The sequence below is a fragment of the Ailuropoda melanoleuca genome, chromosome 9, assembly GCF_002007445.2.
Source record: "Ailuropoda melanoleuca isolate Jingjing chromosome 9, ASM200744v2, whole genome shotgun sequence".
Classification (NCBI taxonomy): domain Eukaryota; kingdom Metazoa; phylum Chordata; class Mammalia; order Carnivora; family Ursidae; genus Ailuropoda; species Ailuropoda melanoleuca.
In genome coordinates this window covers 4,506,755-4,527,181 of record NC_048226.1, presented here as the reverse complement: position 1 = coordinate 4,527,181, position 20,427 = coordinate 4,506,755, and the positions used below count along the sequence as shown (strand labels likewise).

At 54.1% G+C, this 20,427-nt stretch overlaps 1 protein-coding gene across 4 annotated transcripts in view; it reads left to right on the top strand.

The window, feature by feature from the left end:
- Positions 1–584: 584 nt before the first annotated feature.
- SLC28A1 (solute carrier family 28 member 1) overlaps positions 585–20,427 on the top strand; it is a 47,989-nt gene continuing 28,146 nt past the window's right edge. For 3 of the 4 annotated variants that reach the window (XM_034667835.1, XM_002919795.4, XM_019800254.2), the window contains exons 1-8: positions 3,445–3,801; positions 4,573–4,681; positions 5,525–5,613; positions 6,842–6,933; positions 10,820–11,003; positions 16,324–16,465; positions 17,065–17,178; positions 18,039–18,116. In XM_034667835.1, the coding sequence (XP_034523726.1) occupies positions 4,583–4,681; positions 5,525–5,613; positions 6,842–6,933; positions 10,820–11,003; positions 16,324–16,465; positions 17,065–17,178; positions 18,039–18,116 (798 nt within the window). In that variant the 5' untranslated portion in view covers positions 3,445–3,801; positions 4,573–4,582. Of the gene's footprint in view, positions 593–3,444; positions 3,802–4,572; positions 4,682–5,524; positions 5,614–6,841; positions 6,934–10,819; positions 11,004–16,323; positions 16,466–17,064; positions 17,179–18,038; positions 18,117–20,427 lie in introns of those variants that run through there. The other variant, XM_019800255.2, reaches the window with a different exon arrangement.

The following is a 20,427-nucleotide window of genomic DNA, read 5'->3' as shown; positions in this document are numbered from 1 at the left end:
TTGGAGAGGAAGAAGCAGGCTTACAGCATAGGAGCCTGATGTGGGGCTCGATCCCATAACGCCGGGATCACGCCCTGAGCCGAAGGCAGACGCTTAACCGCTGTGCCACCCAGGCGCCCCGNTGCTTTCAGGTTTAAGAACATTTCTGCTACGACTATAGGAAGCCCATCTTTCAATGCCCCAAATAAGAAAGAAAACATCGTATGGGATTACTGGATGCCCTTCTCTCAACCGGCCGAGGATTAAGAGACAGAAGCAGGTTTAGGAGAGAAGGAAGACACGCTCATATTTGTGGAATCTGACGCGAGAGCCTCTCTTGTCTACGGCTTGGACACGGGAAACCGTGCCGCAGAAGGGCCTCAGCGGCCAAGAGCCGAGAAGCAGTGTGAGCAAAATCATGAGAAGAAAGTGAAGGGACTGTTGAACAGCGCTCCTGATAACATCTTCTGGCAGTTCCGAACGGCTCACTCGCCGCCTCTACAAACATTCTCTTCTCTTCCCTCAGAGCCTGGCAAGGAGAAGGGATTCTCTTCCGCTCTGGCCGAGAACTCCCCCGACAGAAAGTGGTCCCAGGGAATGGACACCGAAACAGGTGTGTGGCTGCCTCTGACGAGTGGGACGGGGGTGGGCGAGGGGGAGCAGCTCTTTAGTATGAAACCTTCGAGGTGCTCTTCTGTTTTGATTGGAAGGGAAAGTCTAGATTTGTGTACTGACATGGGAAAGCAGATAGGGACATGGATATATAGATATAGTCCTCGTCTCCACCCTGGACCCAGTGCCCCCCATCCCCAGCTCGGTCCTGGGCTTCCCTCTCACCACCCCCACCATGGGTGGGACAGACCTCAGAGACCGTCTCCTCTGGAAACAGGCAGGCAGAGGGTCAGGTGACAGCTGAAGCTGAGTGGGATGGTGCACAGTCAGGACCCTCGAAGTCCTCTAGCTCCGGGTCTTTCCCTGGGTGCGGGCAGGGGGTGCTCATCCCAACCTGTCCAGCCTCCCCACTGCCAGCCTGTGGCTCTCAAATTCCACCTAAAACATTTGGGGGGGTGCCTGGGTGCCTGGGTGGCTCAGTCGTTAAGCGTCCACCTTCGGCTCAGGTCCTGATCTCAGGGTCCTGGGACTGAGCCCCGCATGGGGCTCCCTGCTCAGCGGTGCTTGCTTCTCCCTCTCCCACTCCCCCTGCTGTGTTCCCTCTCTTGCTGCCTCTCTCTCTCTGTCAAATAAATTAATAAAATCTTTAAAAAAATAAAGCATTTGGCTTCTGGGGTCCAGGATCACTTGAGGGGATCTGGGGTCACTCCTTGAAGGGAGGGGCAGGGGAGAAACTCCTCCAGGCTCTCCCAGCCTGAAGGAGGAGAGCAGTGTCAAGGCGTCCCCCAGATGGGCCCTGTGACAGTGGTGACACCTGCCAGCCTGACGGTGCCAGGCTCTCTGCTACCCACCTCACCTGCGTGAGCTCCTTGAAGCCCCGTCAGTATTTACTTACGAGGTAGGTACTATTACCCCCCTTATTCACTTGAAAGAAACAAGTTAACTTTTGGAGTCAGAGCTGAATCTAGACCTTTAGGCTCCAGCTCAGGGTTCAAGCCATGACACACCGCCTATGAAATCCGTGTTTTAGATCAGGGCACACAAAAATGTCAAGGGTTTAAGGTGTAACATAGGGACTGTTTCGAAGTAAGTTTGGCCCCTGCCGGGTGTGCTGTACCCCCGGGCTTAGGGCACCGAAGGAACCAAAAGAGGAGGGGAGAGGCGGGGAGGGGAGAGGCGGGGAGGGAGGAGGGAGGGGAGGCGGAGGAGGCTAGAAGCAGAGAAGCAGGGGCGGCCTCACTGGTTTTGACTAAAGCCCTCTGCTAAGACGGCTCCAAGCCCCACCCCTGGGGGAGCCGCCCATGGAGACAGGCCTCCTTTAGGATAAACCAGGGGACACCGTGGACACTGAGTTGACAATCAAGGCAGCACAGGCGTCCCCAAAAGAGTGAGTGGGGCAGGGTGCGGATCTCTGCCCCAGATTGCAGAGCAGCTAGTGTAGTCTGACCTCCTTTGAAAAAAGGAATAACATAAAGGAAAAGCCTGGAGAGCAGTTCCACAAACTCAGTGGTCGTCCTGGGGGCTCCGCGTAGAGGGGTTTTTAACTTGCTTTTCTGTATGTATCTGTATACCGTGTTTCATGAAGCATGTGTTATGCTTTGGTAATCGGAGTGACAGACGAAAAAAAAGGTTTTTAAAGGCAAGGGGCACCCCCAACCTCCATCATCCTCTCCAAACGTCTAGAACAACCAGTGTGTGCAGGTAATCCCACAGCCTGCGTTACCCGGAAATGTTCATGCATCACATGGGGTTTTGGCCTGAGTGCGCGTCATTAATTATTAAAGAGATGTCGCGCACCCTGTCAGGATAGTTTAATGTTTAGTTGGAGGACTGAAACATGAAAACGTTTGTCCTTTGACTTCGCACACCGCTGCTTAGGTGTCGGCAAAAAAAAAAAAAACAAAAAACAAAACCCGATTACACAGTTGTTAACCGGAATTTAAATAAAAATTTGAAAAAAAAATTAAAGGGGCAAACCGCGTGATTTCCTTCCGTTGTCCTGACCTTATGGAGGCTTAGATGTGAACGCTGTTTGTGACCGCGAGCCTGCTTTCCTTACTTTCGAGCTCACGGGGAAAGAGGTTGCTGCCGTAATCACTGCTGTGCGAGGAAGGGAGACTGGTGAGATGCAGATGAAAGCTGTGTGGGACGTAGGATTAGCAGGAGGACATTAGGAGAAGGAAGGGAAAAGGGAAGGGGGGGAAATCGGAGGGGGAGACGAACCGTGAGAGACTCTGGACTCCGGGGAAACAAACTGAGGGTGTCAGGGGGGAGGAGGGTGGGGGATTGGGATAGGCTGGTGACGGGTAGTAAGGAGGGCACGTATTGCATGGAGCACTGGGTGTTATACGCAACTAATGAATCATCGAACCTTGCATCAGAAACCAGGGATGTAATGTATGGTGACTAAGATATCATAATAAGATGAAGATCTGGCCATATTAAAAATTTTAATCTTTAAAAAAAGATGAAAGCTAATGTGCATGATCCTTGAGCCTGGGTAACCTCGAGGGCTGGGTGAAGAAGGAGGGCACGGTGGAGGGTGGGCTGGGGGGCGGGGGCGAACATAGAGTGAGAATAGTCANACTGGGTGTTATACGCAACTAATGAATCATCGAACCTTGCATCAGAAACCAGGGACGTACTGTATGGTGACTAAGATATAATAAAATGAAGATCTGGGCCATATTAAAAATTTTAATCTTTAAAAAAAGATGAAAGCTAATGTGCATGATCCTTGAGCCTGGGTAACCTCGAGGGCCGGGTGAAGAAGGAGGGCACGGTGGAGGGTGGGCTGGGGGGGGTTGCGAACATAGAGAGAGTGAGAATAGTCAAGACAGGCTTCCTGGAAGCCATAGGCCCATGTGGGAGCAGGGGGAGTAGAGAGGAGGGCATCTCAGAGGAGGCAGATGAAGTTCGAAGGCAGGAGCCCGGTGGGCCAGGCCCAGAGTGGAGCCTGCTGGCTCTGGTTTCCCTTTTCCCTGAGAGAGGCTGGGTTCCCTGCCCCCCCACCCCCCGCGGCCCTGGGCTCTGGAGAGGGCGCTGGACAGAGCTGGGTGGAAGGCCCACCTCCTCCGGCTCTGGACTCTGCCCGGAAGTCGCACTGAAAAGAGAAGACGGGCCAAAGTGCAGGCAGGTGGAAGTCATTCTGTCCCCGTGGAAATACGCGCTTCTGCCCCTCCCCGACAGTGACTTGTTCACCACAAATATGTGAGTAGGACGGGGGTCTTGCCTCTCCCTGTGCAGCTGTGTGTCTCTGTGTGTCACAGGTAGCTAGGCATTCCTGGGCTCTGCCTGCGTGTGTACTTGCACACATCTCCCAGCTCGTGTGTGCTCCATGTGTATGTGCCTCTGAACGTGTGAGCTTAACCAGGCTGGTAGGTGTTTGGACGGAGTAGGGTGCTCTCTGAGGGGAAGAAACAGGAGTAGGGAGAGATGGGGTCTTAGCTCGGGCTCTTACGAGATGAGTTAAGCCCATGAACTTCAGCAGCTGGCTCTCAGAATTGAAAAGTCCAGCAGTAGGGACTGGTTTCAGGTCTAGTTGGATCCAGGGACTGAAGAGTTTTGGGGATATTATTTTTCCATCTTTCAGAGGTGGGACAGTATAATACAGTGAAGATATCACTTAGTGGCAATGGCTTTAACCTGCTGTGGGAGTGATGAGGTCTAGAGTCTCTTTTACATAATTCCTTCCTTGCCTTCCCTGCGAGGTGGCCAGAATTTGTTGTTTCTGCTGGCCTCCCAGATTTGCAAGGACTTGTGTCCCATGGATTCAGAAGTGAGTGCAAGAAGGGGCACCTTCCTCTGTGGCCCCCAGGCACAGGGAGGGTGGAGCTCCGGGATGATCAAAGCTGCCCCCCCCCACCCCCTGTCTGGTCTCTGCTTCCAGCCCTCTCCCAGCCTCCTCCCTTCTCTGGGCCCAGCACCTGGGTCCTGCATCGACTTCTGCTTTCAGCTTTGGGCCCCGCCTTTGTCTTTCAGCTGGAAGGTCATGCACATGGAAAACACACCAAAACGAAGACAGTCTATCTCGCTCACATCTGTGGCCGATGGTCTGGAGAACATGGGGGCTGAGCTCTTGGAAAGCCTGGTCTGTCCCCCTCCCCATTTTGGCCCCCTGGTGGGAGCGCCCCTTGTTCACCATCTTCCATCACCCTCCTACCTCTTTGTGTGAAAAGTTAGCCCCCACCTCCCCACAATGTATCAATGTATTGGCCTCCTCAACCCACAGCAGCCCCTTTGTTTTGCTCATTAACCCACGATGTGCCAGGAGCGCCTGCCCTAGTCTGAAAGGCTGGAAGGGACGTTTGAGCTGTGATCTAAAAACCAAGGAAAGGAGGTGGGGTGGGAGTGGATCTCTGGGGAGGCCTCAGCCTTTAAGGAGCTGGCCATCTTGTCCTTGCTCTGGAATGGCCAAGTAGAGGCCCACCGCCCAGAACTTTGGAGCCGAATATGATACCCTTTTCCCTTCCAATCTCCCTTGACGAAGCCCCTCTCCCCACCCCGTCAGCACAGGGCACAACCCAGGGTGTGCTTTTCACACTGTAATCTGCAAGAATAACCTCCCTACCCACCGAAACACAACTCCATAGACAAATGGAGGGCAAATGGTGTCCTGGGGTCATGCCCCGAGGTGGCCCCACCTGCAGCTTCCCCAACCAGCCACCACTGAGGCCCCAGGGTCCCTTCTGCAGGCAGACCCTGAGCTCCCTGAGGCAGGATGTGTCTAGCCAAGTCCAGCACACAGTAGGCACTCAATGTGTGCTTTGCAGAATTTAATGAAGTTGTCCTTTAATGACTTCCTGTGCAAAAGCCCAGCCCCCACCCCAGCCCACTCCCGAGGTGCCCATGGGCACACAGGTGGCAGCCAGGGTCTCTCTCCACTCTCACTTGGGGCAGGAGGCACACTCTGGTCACTCTCTGGTGGCTTTAGGAGGAAGGCCGGACCCCCGGCAACGTCTCAAGCCCTGCAGAGGCCGGGGACAGCTGGACCGAGTCCAGACCGGAGCCCTTCTCACGATGGTAGGTGGTCTCCAGGAGGGATGTGGCTTGGCCTGGGGCGGAGGTCACCGTGGGGAGCAGGGACAGGAACCTAGCCTCCTGACGATAGAGAGGGGGTCCCGGAACCTTTGTCAAAGCGAGGTACGAATGTGCTTTAGGCAACAAGTGAGCGCTGTGGCTGCTGCCTTGGGGGTGAGCAGGCCAGAGGCTCCCGACCTGCCGACCTGCCGACCTGCCTCGAAGCAGCCAGAACAAGATCCCCCCAGCAGAAACCTCAGTATATATTGTGGGGCTGTTCTGACTGCAGCTGGATGGTGCCCCGAGCCAGCCTGACCCCCCTCAATCTCCCCATCTGCCTTCTACCCTACTCAGTCTCTGGGGCACTTCGGGGAACCTCGAGGCTTGGTTTGAAAACCCCTGGACTGGGCCGGTCCCCTCACTTCTCACGGGGAGGCTGAAGCCCCCAAGAGGAAGAGACTGGCCTTGGTCACACGGGCAGCAAGTCCGAGCCTAGAACTCAGTCTCTCGATGCCCAGGCTTGTTGGGGTCCCCGCTGGCCAGATCTAGAGCTGAGGAGAGCAGGAAGAGGAAGGGCGGTGGAGGGGAGGGAATCCATCTGTCTGCCTCGGGTGGGAGGTTGGGGAAGAAGGGCTCCCTTAGGAGGCAGGAGGTGGGGACAGGGAGGGGACAGGCGTCCCTAAAACAGCCGCTGGTGGCTGAAGTGAGCACCTCCTCCATGCTCAGCCTGTGGGGCCCCAGAGGCCCTCCCAGTGCCCACCCTTCCTCCTGGGATAGACAGGGGCTGGATGACCAGGCGAGAGCCCGCGTTTGCCCTGGGCCAGGAAGGGGGGTGCTGTTCACTTGCTGGGAGGGCTGCCGACTCAGGTGGTGAGCCTGCGACCCCGGGGAAGAATGCAGAGCAGGGAGCCTCTCCACCTGCCTCCGGACACAGGTGCAAACGGGACAGCGGGCGCACTCTGACAGGTGGTCATCGTGGTTAACGCCCTCCCAGGCCCGAGGGCCACGTGATCGGGAGGGCGGCGCAGCTGCAGCTGAGGGCAAGGCGTGGAGGGCCTGAGCCGATCCTCGGTTCGCTCCGGGTGGGGGTTGCCCCAGTCCTGTGATGTCAAGGCCGGCGCCTGGCTTGCCCCATGTCCCCACTTCACTGGGGATGTACTCAATGGCTTCTACCTGAGGTGCTGACAGCAGGAGTCTGGGGCACTTGCGGACTGTCCGGTCCTCTCCCCAGGAGGAGCCTGCGGCCAGCCCTGAGGGCCCAACGCTTCTGCCAGGAGCACACACAGCTGTTTCGATGGATCTGCGCCAGCCTGCTCTGCACGGGTGAGCCCGGGGCCCAGCCCCACTGGGGAGACAGCCATTCCCTCCCCAGCCCCCCAGCCACCACCACCCAGGGTTCAGCCACCTCCACCCCAGCCTTCCATGTCTCAGGGCATCCACTTATCCAACAATACAACAAGCGACTCAGGGCCAGTTCTGTGCCGGAAGCTGGGACATCAGAAGGAAGCCAGATCAGATCTTATTCCCAAGGCTGTCTCTGATCAGTAAGGGAGAGGGGAGCTAGTATTTCCACATGATGCAGCAAACCATCTAGGAACACCAGGAAAGGATGGGAGTGATCAGGGAGGACTTCCAGGAGGAGGGGACATTCAGGCCTCCCAGGTCGAGCAGGAGCCAGCCAGGTGAAGCAGCAGGACAATAAGGGGTGAGAAGGTGCTCCATGCAGGACCACAGGAGCGAAGGTGAAACCCGGCAAGGTGCAGGCAGGAGCTTGAGTGTTACCCCAGAGCCAGAGAGAGCCCCTGAGGGATTTAACAGGCAAGCTTGGGGGCTGATCCACACTGTGGAGGCCTGGGAAAGGCAGGGAGGGATGACGAGGAGATGGTGAGGACAGCAGAGTGCATGGGGACAGAGAGACCCTCGGGAAACTTCTCCAGAAAACGTGGGAGCCCAGCGAGTGTGCAGGATGAAGGACACCCCAGAATCTGGGGTGCCTCAGGGTTCTGCTCAGGCGGCCCAGTGCATGGTGGTGCCTCCACGGCCAGGGAACATGGGAGGAGGCGGCCTTGGTGGGGAGAGGGACGGCCAACTGTTTGGGACAGGGTGCTAGAGCCCACAGCCAGGCCATGGAGGAGGGGAGGGGGCTTCCCGGGGACGCCTGGAGAATGAATCGGGAAGTGGGTGACCACAGTCTGGGGACCAGCCCCACAGAGGGCGTTGGTTGGCCGAGGAAGCCTCAGAGCCGAGGGCGTGTGTGGCGGGGGAGAGGGGCAGGAGACGGGTGGGGGGGGCAGGGGCCTCAGGACAGGTGAACAGCTCTTCCCTGGGAAGGGGAGCAGCGGAACAGGGGCGGAGCACCGCTGGGGGATTTAGCGCCAAGCGGGTCACTAGGTGCGGCGGGGGGGAGGGGCTGCATTGGAGTGAATGGGAGGTGAGGCAGTGTAGACAGCAAGTGTAGACAGCTCTTTGGAGGGATTTTTTAGGAGGGCAGGCAGGAATATTAACAAGGAGGGTTAACATTGTCAAGGAGGGTAAACAATGTCAAGAGGTGTGTGGGTGACAGGAGACTCTAGAACTGTGTGTGTGAGCTGAGGTGGGGGTGGGGGTAGAGAAAGAAGGGGAAGGACGAGGAGACAGATGGCAGGCGGAGGGCAGCCCCCTAGGCCCAGGGAAGGAGGGCAAGGGGCCCAGGGGGAGGGGCAGGTCACCTCGTCCTGCAGGTAGGAGATGGAGAAGGTGTGGGTGCAGAGACCCCCCACTCAGGGGGCCGGACAGGGAGAGGACTCGCCGCGTCATGATGGCAATGGCCCGGGTCTCCATGTTGAAAGCGAAAGCAGGGCTGTCTGCTGAGAGGGGCTGGCTCATGACCCCTCAAAGCTTCCTTCTAGAGATGTCTGAGACAGGGAAGGCTTCCTCTGGTGGGATCTGAGCCCAGGCCTTCTCGGTCCCCTTTGCTTCCACCCTCACGCAGACTCAGACTGGTTCCTCCTGAAGAAGTGACTGAAGTAACAGCTCAGTCAGCAAAGCACCAGCTCTTGATTTCGGCTCAGGCCATGATCTCAGGGTCGTGAGATCGGGCCCCGCGTGGGGCTCCGTGCTCGCTAGGGAGTCTGCTTGAGATTCTCTCTCCCCCTCTCTCTGCCCTTCCCCCACCCCAATAAATAAATCTTTAAAAAAAAAAAAAGAAATGATTGAAGATCATGAAAATGCCCTATCTCATCATCCTATCTCGCCTTTGTCTTGGCTGTCAGTAAATTATGCTTTACAGTGGCCAATCTCGATTTTCTCCATGCCTGTGTGACCTTGCTTTCCTTTGGCTGTTTGAGAACTGTACTGTAGTGTGTCTTTTATGGTGCGGCCCTTCCCGCACTTTCTGGGAGTAGGTGTGGTAGAGAAATGAAGCTCATGGCGTGCCTGAGCCATGGCCATGGTGTCCTCCCCTCAGGTGGACTTTCTCTGTGGGTGCAAAGATGGCCCTGGCCACTGACCCACAGAGGGCCTTGGGGTCCCCAGTCTCAGAAAAGACCCATATTTCTGGCCAGGTCGCCGGAGGTCTTTGAACCGGGGCTCCCACTGCTGAAGTGGGCCGGACGCCAGAGGACCGCATGTGCTCCGCGCGGGAGCAGGAACACACGTCTCTCCATGCCCCGTCGGGGACTTGTCCACCCTGCGTCCTCTCCCGCACAGCCCACCAGTCCCCCCTGAGTCACTGGCCCTGAGACAGACCCTGGTAGGACTTTTAGCTCGATTCCCTGCCGTAGTGAGTCACCCTGCTCCACTGGCCTCGGGTGTCTCGTCTCTGAATGGGGATCCGCACAGAGCCGGCTGCGGCTGCGGGTGGTTACGAGCTGTAACCACCCCCTGCCGCCCCTCCCCCAGCCCCGGGGCCCTGCACCTGCGTCCCTGGCCCCGCCCTGCGGACCACACCTGCGTGCCCCTCGGTGACACCTGTGCAGGTCAGAGGCCCGGCTGCAACATTCAGCGTGAGAGGAAGGGAGCTCACTTTCCTCGAGCTTGACTCCTGCTCGGTTTCAATTTCGTCATCCCAGCCGCGGGAGAGGAACTTCTGTCAGTGTGGAATATCCCTTCACCCCTTTCCCCAGGAGTCCCCGGGGGGCGGATCCCTACCAGCCCTCAGCTGTGTACTGACCTGCCCATTTCTACGGCTGGCTGGTGCTGGGTCCTCTGCCCTTGCAGGCAGCCGTGGCGACGCCCCGTCTCTGTCGGGGGCCTGGTCTGGTCTCCTTCCCTCTCCTCCCCTGAGCTGCTCACAGAGATCACTCCTGCTGCTTTGGTGCCTGCTCTGCTGTGCAAAACTTCGGAAACTTTCTACGGCTCTGCCTGCCCATGCTGCATGGGCGCTGCTCTCTCTGAAATCTCACGGCCTCCGTCGGGCAGGGCTCCTGGGTTCCCAGGCTCAGAGCCCTTTTCCCAGGACCCACCTGGTCCTCTAACTAGTTTGTCCTCCAGCTGGTCTGTCCTCCAACTACCCTTTCCTCTAACCAGTGTCCTCAGGTAGGCTGTCTTCCAGCTAGTGTCCTCTAACTGGTCTGGCAGCACAGCGGGTAGGGTAGGACTTACACTTGCTCATAACATTGCAGCCCACATTTTTACCCAGTGGAAGAACTGTAAGTCCTTTCCATTCTTCAATGGCCCTGGCTTCTGAAGTTCATAAGGCAGGAGAGACAATTCCCCCTCTGCTATCCACTGTCCTATTCCTTTCTTGAGGCAGAGCACAGGTTGGCTTAGTTGCTTGAAGAGGAGAGGAGCAAGCAGGGAGAAGGAAATTCTAGGAAGAAAATGGTCTGTATTTCCAGAGTAGGATCCTGGCACATACGAGTGAACTCCTTCCCGGAGTGACTGACCTGACTGTCTCCATCAGCCATGAAACCTCACCTGGTCTGGAACAGAGCAGGCCCTCTGCTGATGCTCGAAGCCTCACGTCGTCTGGCCCCCTCCTTTCACACCCTCATCTCTCACAGCCGGTCAGCACCTTCACGGTGTGCAAAGCCCCTCCACACACCTCCCTCAGTTACTCCGGACCAACCCTGCAGCACAGCAGGAATGATTGTCCCCAATTCCAGATGAGGCAGCTGAGGCTCAGAGGTCCTCCGTGCCCTGGGTGGGACAAGGTGGAGCTGGGGGGGGGGCAAGGGGGCAGGCCCGTGTCATTGTCATTGACCCCTCTCTGTTTCATTCTTACTCCCAGCATTCGCAGCCTTCCTGCTGACGGCCAGCCTCCTGGATTTCCAGAGGGCCCTGGCACTGTTCGTCCTCACCTGTGTGGGCCTCACCGTCCTCGCCCACAGCCTGTTGAAAAAGCTGCTGGGGCCCAGACTGCTGAGGTGCATCGAGCCTCTGGGGCATTACCGCTTGGGCCTCTGGTTTGAGAGGTGAGTGAGCTCACAGCCCCAGGCGGGGTGGGCGGGCAGTTGGATGAGACCTCTGAGTCCACTCCGGGGTCACCACCAGGCCTGGGTGAGGAGGGCCTCAGTCCTTGCCCCACCAGGGGGTTCCCGGGCAATGGGGCACCCTCTGCTCTGCTTGCCTCATGGGAACCCCGGGGCAGATGTGGCTGGGTGGCTTCCGTGGCCACAGCCATCTCTGTGGTGGATTTGCCAGTTCCCGGCTGGTCCTCGGCCCCAATGACAGCAGGTGACTGTGATCTGAGAGCAGGACTCAACAGTTTCTTAAGCTCAAGGTTCCAGCCCATCCAAACAGGGAGGGCCCGTGTCAGAGCCTCCTATTAGATCACCTGGGGTGTGAGAGACAGACAGCTGCAGGGACCACCCCTGGAGTCAGAGTCAGCAGGCTGCGTTAGTGTCCAGGTGTCCATGAATTTAGTGAACCCCCAGGGGATTCTCATGCAGCCAGCCGTGTTCCTGAACAACAGTTTGGGATCCCCTGGTTTTCAAACTGGGTTCCTTAGAGGTCTGGAAACCTTGGAGGTACCAAATAGGGTGGGAGAGAGAGATTAGAGGGGTGGACATCAGACCTTCTTCCTCAAATCCCCATCTCAACCTGGAAGCTCCATTTTATCGGTTTTATAAACTGAAGTTTGCAAAAAATGAAAATAAAAATAAATAACTAGCTGGAAAAAAAGATTTGTGTGGCTTTAAAAAAATCTGAAGAGCCCCAATCTATTTGAGGACTCCGTTTTGTTGATAAAGAAACTGGTGCTCAAGGATAGCCAGGGACTAAGCTAGGGAGGTATCACAGCAAAATGATTTGAGCGGGCCTATGGAGGAGCACATTTTTTCAACTCATTTATAAATAAATGTATAATAAATAATAATTCATAATTATAATTTGTAATTTAAAATTTAAAATTAATAAATTACATGAACTTTGAGTAAATTTTTAAAAATTCATAATCTATAAGAATTAAAATAAATTTATAATTAGATTTTTTTACAACTGGACTTTTATTAAACTAGTACAATATTAACTCTAAATACATTGCAATAATGTAAAGATGCACATTGTAATCCCTGGAGCAGCCTAAAAAACTAAAAAAACACAAAAGGGTATGGCTTTTATAGTAATAAAAGAATTAATAGATTTGTAAAAGGATTTATTTTTACAATCAACTATTTGTGACAAATCATTGATACTGGCTCTCCATGTGAGGTATCAATATAAGGTTTCCTTTAAAAAATAGATGCAGATTAGACTTTATGAAAGGTAAAAACTTTGATTCAAAGGATACCATCAAGAACGTAAAAAGACAACCCACAGAATGGGAGAAAATATCTGCAAATTATGTATCTGATAAAGGACTTGTATCTAGAATTACAACTCAACAATAAAAAGAAAACCCAATTGAAGAATGAGAGAAGGATTTGAATAGACATGTCTCCAAAGATACACAAATAGCCAGTAAGCACATGAAAATATGCTTAACCTCCTCTGCCCTCATAAAAATGCAAATCAAAACCACATGAGATACCACCTCACATTTACTAGGCTGATAACAAAAAAGACAGATGATAACAAGTGTTGGCCCAGATGTGGAGGACTTGGACCCCTCGCCCGCTCCTGGTAGAAATGTGAAACGGCACAGCTGCTTTAGAAAACAGCTTGTTCCAGGGGCGCCTGGGTGGCTCAGTTGGTTAAAACGGCTAAACGGCTGGCTGCCTTCGGCTGGGGTCATGATCCCAGGGTCCTGGGATCGAGCCTCATGTCAGGCTTCCTGCTCGGTGGGGAGTCTGCTGCTTCCTCTCCCCCTGTCCCTCCCCCTGCTCATGTGTGCTCTTTCTCTCTCTCTCCCCCTGCTTTCTCTCTCTCATAAATAAATAAAATTTTAAAAAGAAAACAGTTCCTCAAAATATTATGCATGGAGTTATATGGAATTACCATACAAAACATTTCCAATTCTAGGTATATACCTAAGAGAGACAAAATCATCTGTTCAAAAACTTGTACACAAATGTTTATAGCAACATTATAATACCCAAAAGGTGGAAACAGCCCGTGTCCATCAACTGATAAGCGAAAAGTCCAATATGTATATCCATATAACAGAATATTATTGGTCACAAAAAGAAAAGCTACATGCTATAATAATGATGAAGCTTGAAAACATTATGCTAAGTGAAAGAAACCGGTCATGAAGAACCATTTATATGAGATCTCCAAATTGGCAAATCTATAGAGACAGACAGTAGGTTAGTGATTGGCTAAGGCTGGGGGAGTGGATGGAAAGATTGGGGGTAATGGCTAGAGGTGCTAGGTTATTCTTTGGGCTGTTGAAAATATTCTAAAATTGATTTGAGTGATGTTCACACAACTCTGAATATACTGAGGACCATTACACTGCATACTTTATTTTTTTGAAAAGGTTTTTAAAATTTATTAGACAAAGCACAAGCAGGGGGAGTGGCAGGCAGAGGGTGAGGGAGAAGCAGACTCCCCGCTGAGAAGGGAGCCTGACTGGGACTCGATCCCAGGACCCTGGGATCATGACCTGAGCCAAAGGCAGATGCTTAACTGACTCAGCCACCCAGGCGCCCCATACTTTAAATGGACAAGTTGTATGGTATGTGAATTTTGTCTTGGTTTAAAAAGCATATGTATTTGGTGTTGGCTTCCAGTCAAGATGGAGTAACAGAGACCACTTGAAACAACTAAAGAACTGGAACAAATATATGAAACAGTAGCTCTTAAAATATTGGACATCAGGCAGCAGAAGACAGTGATCCTGGAGAAAAAGGAAACAACGGAGATGAGGCTTATGATTGCCCCCTTTCTGCATTGAGAGAGTTTCCAGGCCACAGTGAAGGAAAAGGGAACCAAGGTGGGCCAGCAGATTTCCTGGGTTGAGGATACAGAGCTGGGAAGCCAGGGAAGCCAAGGTGGTGAGAGTTCACAATGAAGAGTATGAGAGAAGACAGTGGCACAGAGAGGAGATTGCAGAAATCCACAGAAAGTCCTCTTTCAGGATGCAGCTGAGTTCTGATCAGTGAATGCATAAAAACCATCCAAGGCCTAGGAAAGACCCACCCGAAAGGATTAGAAGGAACAGTGCCTGGAAGTCACACAGGGCCAGAAATAGTGTTTATTCTCAACAGTCAGGGTGGAAACTTCATAATTCCACAGGGCATTGTTTAGAGTACTAAAGATCTTGGGTCAATAAGTAGGGGAAAATTAACCATAGAATAAACCCTGCTCAGGCTCTTTCCAAAAAGTCTTAAAAACAAAACTTGAGTGAGTCAAACAGAACATCAGTTGACCATGCCACAACTCTAAGTGGGTACACGTACCTGAAGTCTCCAGAGGAGAAAGAGGGAAGAAAAAAGTTACTTGAAGAAATTGTGTCCAAAAAATTCCAAATTTGATAAAGATTATAAACCCAAAGAAATTCCAGGAACCCCCAGCACAAGAAACAAGACGAAAACCACACCAAGGCACATCATAATCAAATTGCTTAAAACTGGTGATAAAACAGAAAATTCTAAAAACAGAGAAGAAAACATGTGCGGAGGAACAAAGATATGGATGACAGCAGATTTCTTCTCAAAAACAATACACATGAAAAAGCAATGGAACAGTAAAAACAAAATGTGTCAATCTAGAGTTCTTGATCAGTGAACCATCCTTTCAAAAAGGAGAAATAGGACTTTTTTTAGATATCCAAAAGCTGAAAGAAGTTTTCAGACATAAAAAGTAGACCTGTGCTACAAGAAATGTTGAAGGAAATGGATAACAGGGCAATCTAGATCTCTACAAAAGAGTGAGGAGCCTTGAAATGACAACTACAAAAAATAACTATTTTTACTATTTAAATCCCTTTCAAAAGTAATCAACTTATAAAGCAAGAATAACTGTACTGTGGGATTTATGTTATATATAGAAGTAAAGAACAAGGGTTGGGAGGGAAGAAATGAAATCATATTGCTATAAGGTTTTTCTACTGAATGTTACGTAGTATCATATCACTTAAAGGTAGATTGTGATAAGTTAAAGATGTGTGTTATTAATGCTAAAGTAACCGCTAAAATAACATGGCAAGGAGTTATAGCTAACAAGTTAAAAGAGAGTGAGTACACATCAATGTATTCTATTTATTATATGCCAATCGTACCTCTACAAAGCCATTAAAAACAAATGACAACAAAAACCCAGCCCAAAGTATACACTTGTTATTTTGTCTTTTTTATTTTAAGTAGTCTCCACACCTAATGTGGGGCTTGAACTCATGGCCCTGCGGTTAAGAGTTGCATGCTCTATGGACTGAGCCAACCAGGTGCCCCTGTGCTTAAATTTTTATAAAGTGAGTTAACATCAGGTGAAATAGTAAGGCAAGCGGCACAGAGACAGGGCGGGAACTGTGCATGTGGACCGGGCGTGTTAGGTGCTTGGAAACACGGGCGGAGGTAAGCAGTGAGCTCTGGATGTGGCCTACGTGAGCTCTGGTCCTGGGTCCGCCTCTTACCAGCTGGTGGCCGTGCACGGAGCTAGTTAAGAGGACAGACTTGCCGTCCGGGTTCCGGGTTAAAATCTCACATCTGCTACTATTCAAATGGGTGGCTGTGGGCAAGTCATTTAAACTCACTGTGCCTCAGTTTCTTCACCTCTAAAATGGGCGGTGGCCATGCGTCTCTCAGCATCTGGCGTAGTTCCTGATATTTGATAGGTGCTCAGTGAACATCAGCTGTTATCAGTTGTTCCGAGTGAGTTGATGACCGGGTCAGGGGCAGACCTCGAACACACAATGCCCGGCCCTCCTGGACAAGCCAGCTCCAGCCCGGGGAGGGCAGCACGGCTGTGAAGGTTGCTTCCAGGCCTCGATCCCAGGCACTTGGTTCACCTGCCCAGACTGACATTATTGCTTCTGGAGAGCAGAGCCCATGGTACCAACTGCGGCGTCCTGGGCCACACGGGCCCCCCTCACCCTGGCCTGGTCAGAGGCTGGACTGAGCATCAGTGCAGCTGAGGGAGCTCCTGCCCCTTGATGGAGCCGTGCGCTCGGCGCCGTGCAAAGCTCAGTGCGTGCATTCTGCTCTTTAGCCCTCTCACAGCCTGGAGACGTGTGGGTCTTTCTCATTTTCCCAAAGAGGGCACAAGCCTCAGAGAGGCTGGGTGGTCTGTGCGAGGTCACATGGCTCTCTCTCCTCCCACCAGCCCCGAGCACCCTTTCCCTGGGCCCCTGGGTGCTATTGTGTGGGGGTGGAGAGATGCTGAGAATGGTGGCTTCCTGCCTCTCCCCTGCAGGGCTCTGGCTCTCTCTGCTTTCCTGGGCTTGGTCTTGTGGCTGGTTCTGGACACCTCCCGGCGACCTGAGCAGCTGGTGTCCTTTGCAGGAATCTGCGTGCTCGTTAGCCTCCTCTTTGCCTGCTCAAAGCATCACCGATCAGTGAGTGCTTAGTGGTCAACCACCCCTGAAGCCAGGACCCCTCCCTGTTTCACAGTGTGGCCAACGTCTCCCCACAGCCTCCAGCAAAGCCTCCCAGAGATTCTTGCGCACGTCTGAGTTTGGGGATCACTGCTAAGGAGTCATTAAATGCTGAGAGGCAGCGGCAACCCTCCGCTGGGCGTGTGGGCATCGAGGGAGTGGGGTCAGGGCAGCTGGGAGCCCTGCCTGTGGAGGAGGGATGGGGGAAGGTCCGGGCAGACGCCACAAGTCCGGCTCTGCCCACCCGGTGATGACCAGGACCGAGCGCCATGGCAGGCTGGAGGCTGGAGGGTCTTGCTTGGGTCCTTAGACCGTGCCCCACCCCAGCACACTGCCCCAGGCCCGTGGCAGCTAAGAATGTGGCCTATTCTGACTCCAGGATAGAGGTGACCATTGGCAACAGGCCCAGAGTTCTGGCTGAGTCCGGTCTCCATCCTGCAGACAGACCAGATCTCCCACAGCCCATCAGTAGCACCATGCTCTCTGGCCTCACCCCATGCTGTCCCCTGCGGATGCCCCCAAGTTGCTGAGCTCACCAGGACCTTTCTATCTGGTGGCAGGTGTCCTGGAGGACTGTGTCCTGGGGCCTCGGATTACAGTTTGCGCTTGGAGTCTTCGTCATCAGAACGGAACCAGGATTTATCGCATTCCAGTGGATGGGCAAGCAGATCCAGGTGTGTACACGGGGCCCAGTGGCCCATGGTGTCTTGAGTGGCCAGGAAATGGAGGAGAAGCCACTCTGTTGGGGGAAGGTGGGTGGTGAGGGCATAGGGAGTGATTGGGACCAGGATGGTGGGTGGGCCCTGGGTCCCAGACCCCGTGAGCAGAGGGGGGCTGGGTAGTGCGGCTGCTATACCCCTCAGGCCTGGGACCACCTGCCCCGATGGAGCCGTCCTTTCAGAGCCTGTCTGATGTGGACAGGAGTCTCAGGACAGGAAGTTTCTTAGGGAACCCGGGCCACAAGTCATGTGGCCTTCGGCAGTCATGAGTGATGTCGAACTTACAATAGTTAAAAGTGCTAAAAAAAAACCCCAAATGATTTACTTTGTGTATGTGTGTGCTACAAATAATGTTCAGTTTATTGAGGTCGTATTTTTAAATTCCATTGTTTATTGTAGTAAATACACCACGAAATTTACCATTTTCACCATCTTTAAGTGTCATGAAGCTCGTTCACATTGTTGTACAACCATCATGAGTTCCTTTTTAAAGTATAAATTATTGGGGGTACATGGCCAATCCTCTCCTCACCCCGGTCCTGCAGTCTCAGATTGCCATGTGCCATCTGAAGGGAGAGCACAGGCGGGGGCCGAGGAGCCCCGTGTGTCCAAGCTCCGCCTCTTTATGGCTGTCCTCAAGGTCCCGTCTCGGAGGACCTTTCCCTTCAAGTGTGTGGTGCCAGATGGTGGCCCGGGCTGCCGGACAGGCCGGTGAGGCCCCTCCAGCTCCCCCAGCCCGGCCTCCAGGCCCGTTTCTCACTCCTGGCTTCCTGGCCTCCCCCAGGCATTTGCTTTGTCTTGTGTTCTGCTTTCAGGTCTTCCTGAGCTACACGGACGCGGGCTCCAGCTTCGTGTTTGGGGAGGCGATGGTCAAGGGTGTCTTTGCCTTTCAGGTCAGCTCAACTCCGGGCCCACGAGGCCTTTCTCCGCGGCTGCCCGGTGCCCCCAGCTAGCTGGGAGTCTGGGCCAGCCGGGTGGGCCAGGCCCAGGTGGAGGGGAGGCTCTTGGGGGGGGAGCCGTGTCCCAGACGCTCAGGAAGCGGAAGCCTCAGGGGTGCCCAGTGAGGCCCCCACGGTGCGTTCACCCGCCGGTATATTTTCCGTGCGTTTTGTAACATTTGCGCAGTAAGATATGTCTGTATTCTTTTCCTTAAAAATGAACCGCCAGATGCTGGAATTGCGTGAAGCTGAGGAAGAGAAGGGAGGGTAGGGGCATGGGGCCGGCCCCTGCTTTTGCCTCAGCCCCCACTATGCTGCAGGGACCCGAGGCCTGGGAAGGACTCTTTCCAGGAACCCCGAGTCCCAAATGACTCTCTCGGCCTGCTTCTACTCCAAGGCCATTCCGGGCCCCCTCTGCAGGAAGCCGGCCCTGATTATCCAGCTGTAAGCTAGGTCTCCCCACTCTGGGCTCCCCTGGACCCACAGCCCCTCCCTCCCTCTCTCCTTCCCCCCTGCCAGCGGACTATTGTGTGTCTGCTGCAGTGCAAAACGCTACAGAAGAAACCGATGTGTGATGGAAAGCCTCCAGGGCCTTGGTGTGTGCGGTGGAGCCCCGGCCGGACTCGACACGGGGCAGCCTGTGCTGAGTTTCCTGCTGCGGCCGCTTCCCTGGTCTGCCTGGAAATGTGTTTGTCTTTCTTTTTTCTCCGACTGGCTGCCCCAGCACCCATGGGCCTGCTTCCTCTGGCGTGGCTCCCCTCACACTCGAGCTGTCGAAACACCCCAAAGCCCCCTCCAGGCTTAAGCTCCACTTGCCGTGCCAGGCAGAGAGAGAGAGAGAGAGACTGAGACTTTCTGTCCCCGTTCCTTGGCACCTTGGATGGATCCTGTGCTGCCTACAGGGGTGCGCCCCAGACCACTGCCACTGGGGGCGGGGGCTGCTGTGCAGGATCCCACGTGTAGGTTCAGAGCTTTCTGCTTCCTATGACTCTGGCCATTGTTTCTAGAGCCTTCCTACCCCGCGTGGGGTGTTGGGCCCCGGAGGCTTCCAGCCTGAGCCACGGGCTCAGCTCTGCACTTCTGGGCTGATGTGGAGCCAGACGGTGAGTCTGGACATCTCCAGCTCCGCCTCCCCTGCCACTGACGCACAGGGAGGTCGTCTGGGCGTCACAGCGTCTGTGCCAGCAACTCTCAGTGAAATGTCCACTTTAGCCAAGGCGTTCTAATAACATCAGTGCTGGGAGGAAAGAGGGAGGGGACCGGGATCCTGTCCTATTGGGAGTCTTACGTGCCCCGGGACAGGCTTGTCCATCATGTTTCCCGGAGACCAGTTCTGAGGGAGACCAGAGAGGGGAGATGGAGGGGCAGCCTCCGTCAGCCCCCTCCAAAGGTCCCCGAGCACCATTCCGGCAGGGCAAGGGAGGCCTGCTCCCTTCACAGTTGCATTTCCAAGTAGGGGCCTCCCGAGTTTCCAGGGAGAGGCAGCGGAGGCTGGCTGACTTCTTGTGTTCACCAGACAGACAGACAGCGGCCAGTGTCCTCTCACTCTTGAAAACGCAAACATACAACACTCTGCAGCTCGACTTCCCCAGGACGCCAGGTTCCAGCACAGTTGGCACAACGGAAAGTGCTGGGGAATCCATTTAGGGAGGGATTGCTTCAGCTGGGGCCGGTGGGGATGGCGCCCCCCGGAGGTGCGAGGTGGTGTTTGATGTGGAGCTGCAGGACAGGCAGGACAGGAAAGGTCTGGAGGTGCAGACAGGCAGGAAGGGGAAGTTCATGCGATCAGCGATCAGCGCTGAGGTGAGAACCTGCAGGTGTGTGTCAAGTACAGGGCGGAGGTCCCTCTGATGGCACGGAGGCTACGGGTAGGAAAGCATGGGCCAGGGCACAACCCGGACGTGTGGCGGGGCTGTACTTGGAAGGGTCCTAAAGGCCAGGCGGAGGCCTCTGGGCTTTGTCCCCAGGAAATGGGAGCTATTGAAGATTTTTGAGCAGGGAGGGACTTTTTTGGAGCTTTGGGATGGTTGTCATGTCAATAGTGGGTAGGAAGGGTTGTGGCCAGGATGCTTGGAGTAGAGGACCAGAGGAGGCTGCCTTATCCCCACACGGTGACCTGGGGCCACCGGGCTGCCACAGTGCAGGAGAGAGGTCACCGCGGGGAACGGAGGCTGAGGGGGCCCTGCAGGAAGCATGTTACTTAGCTCCGTATGTCGTAGCCGTGTTTGCATTTAGCTATTGGAGGGCACAGCCTGGGTCTTACTCA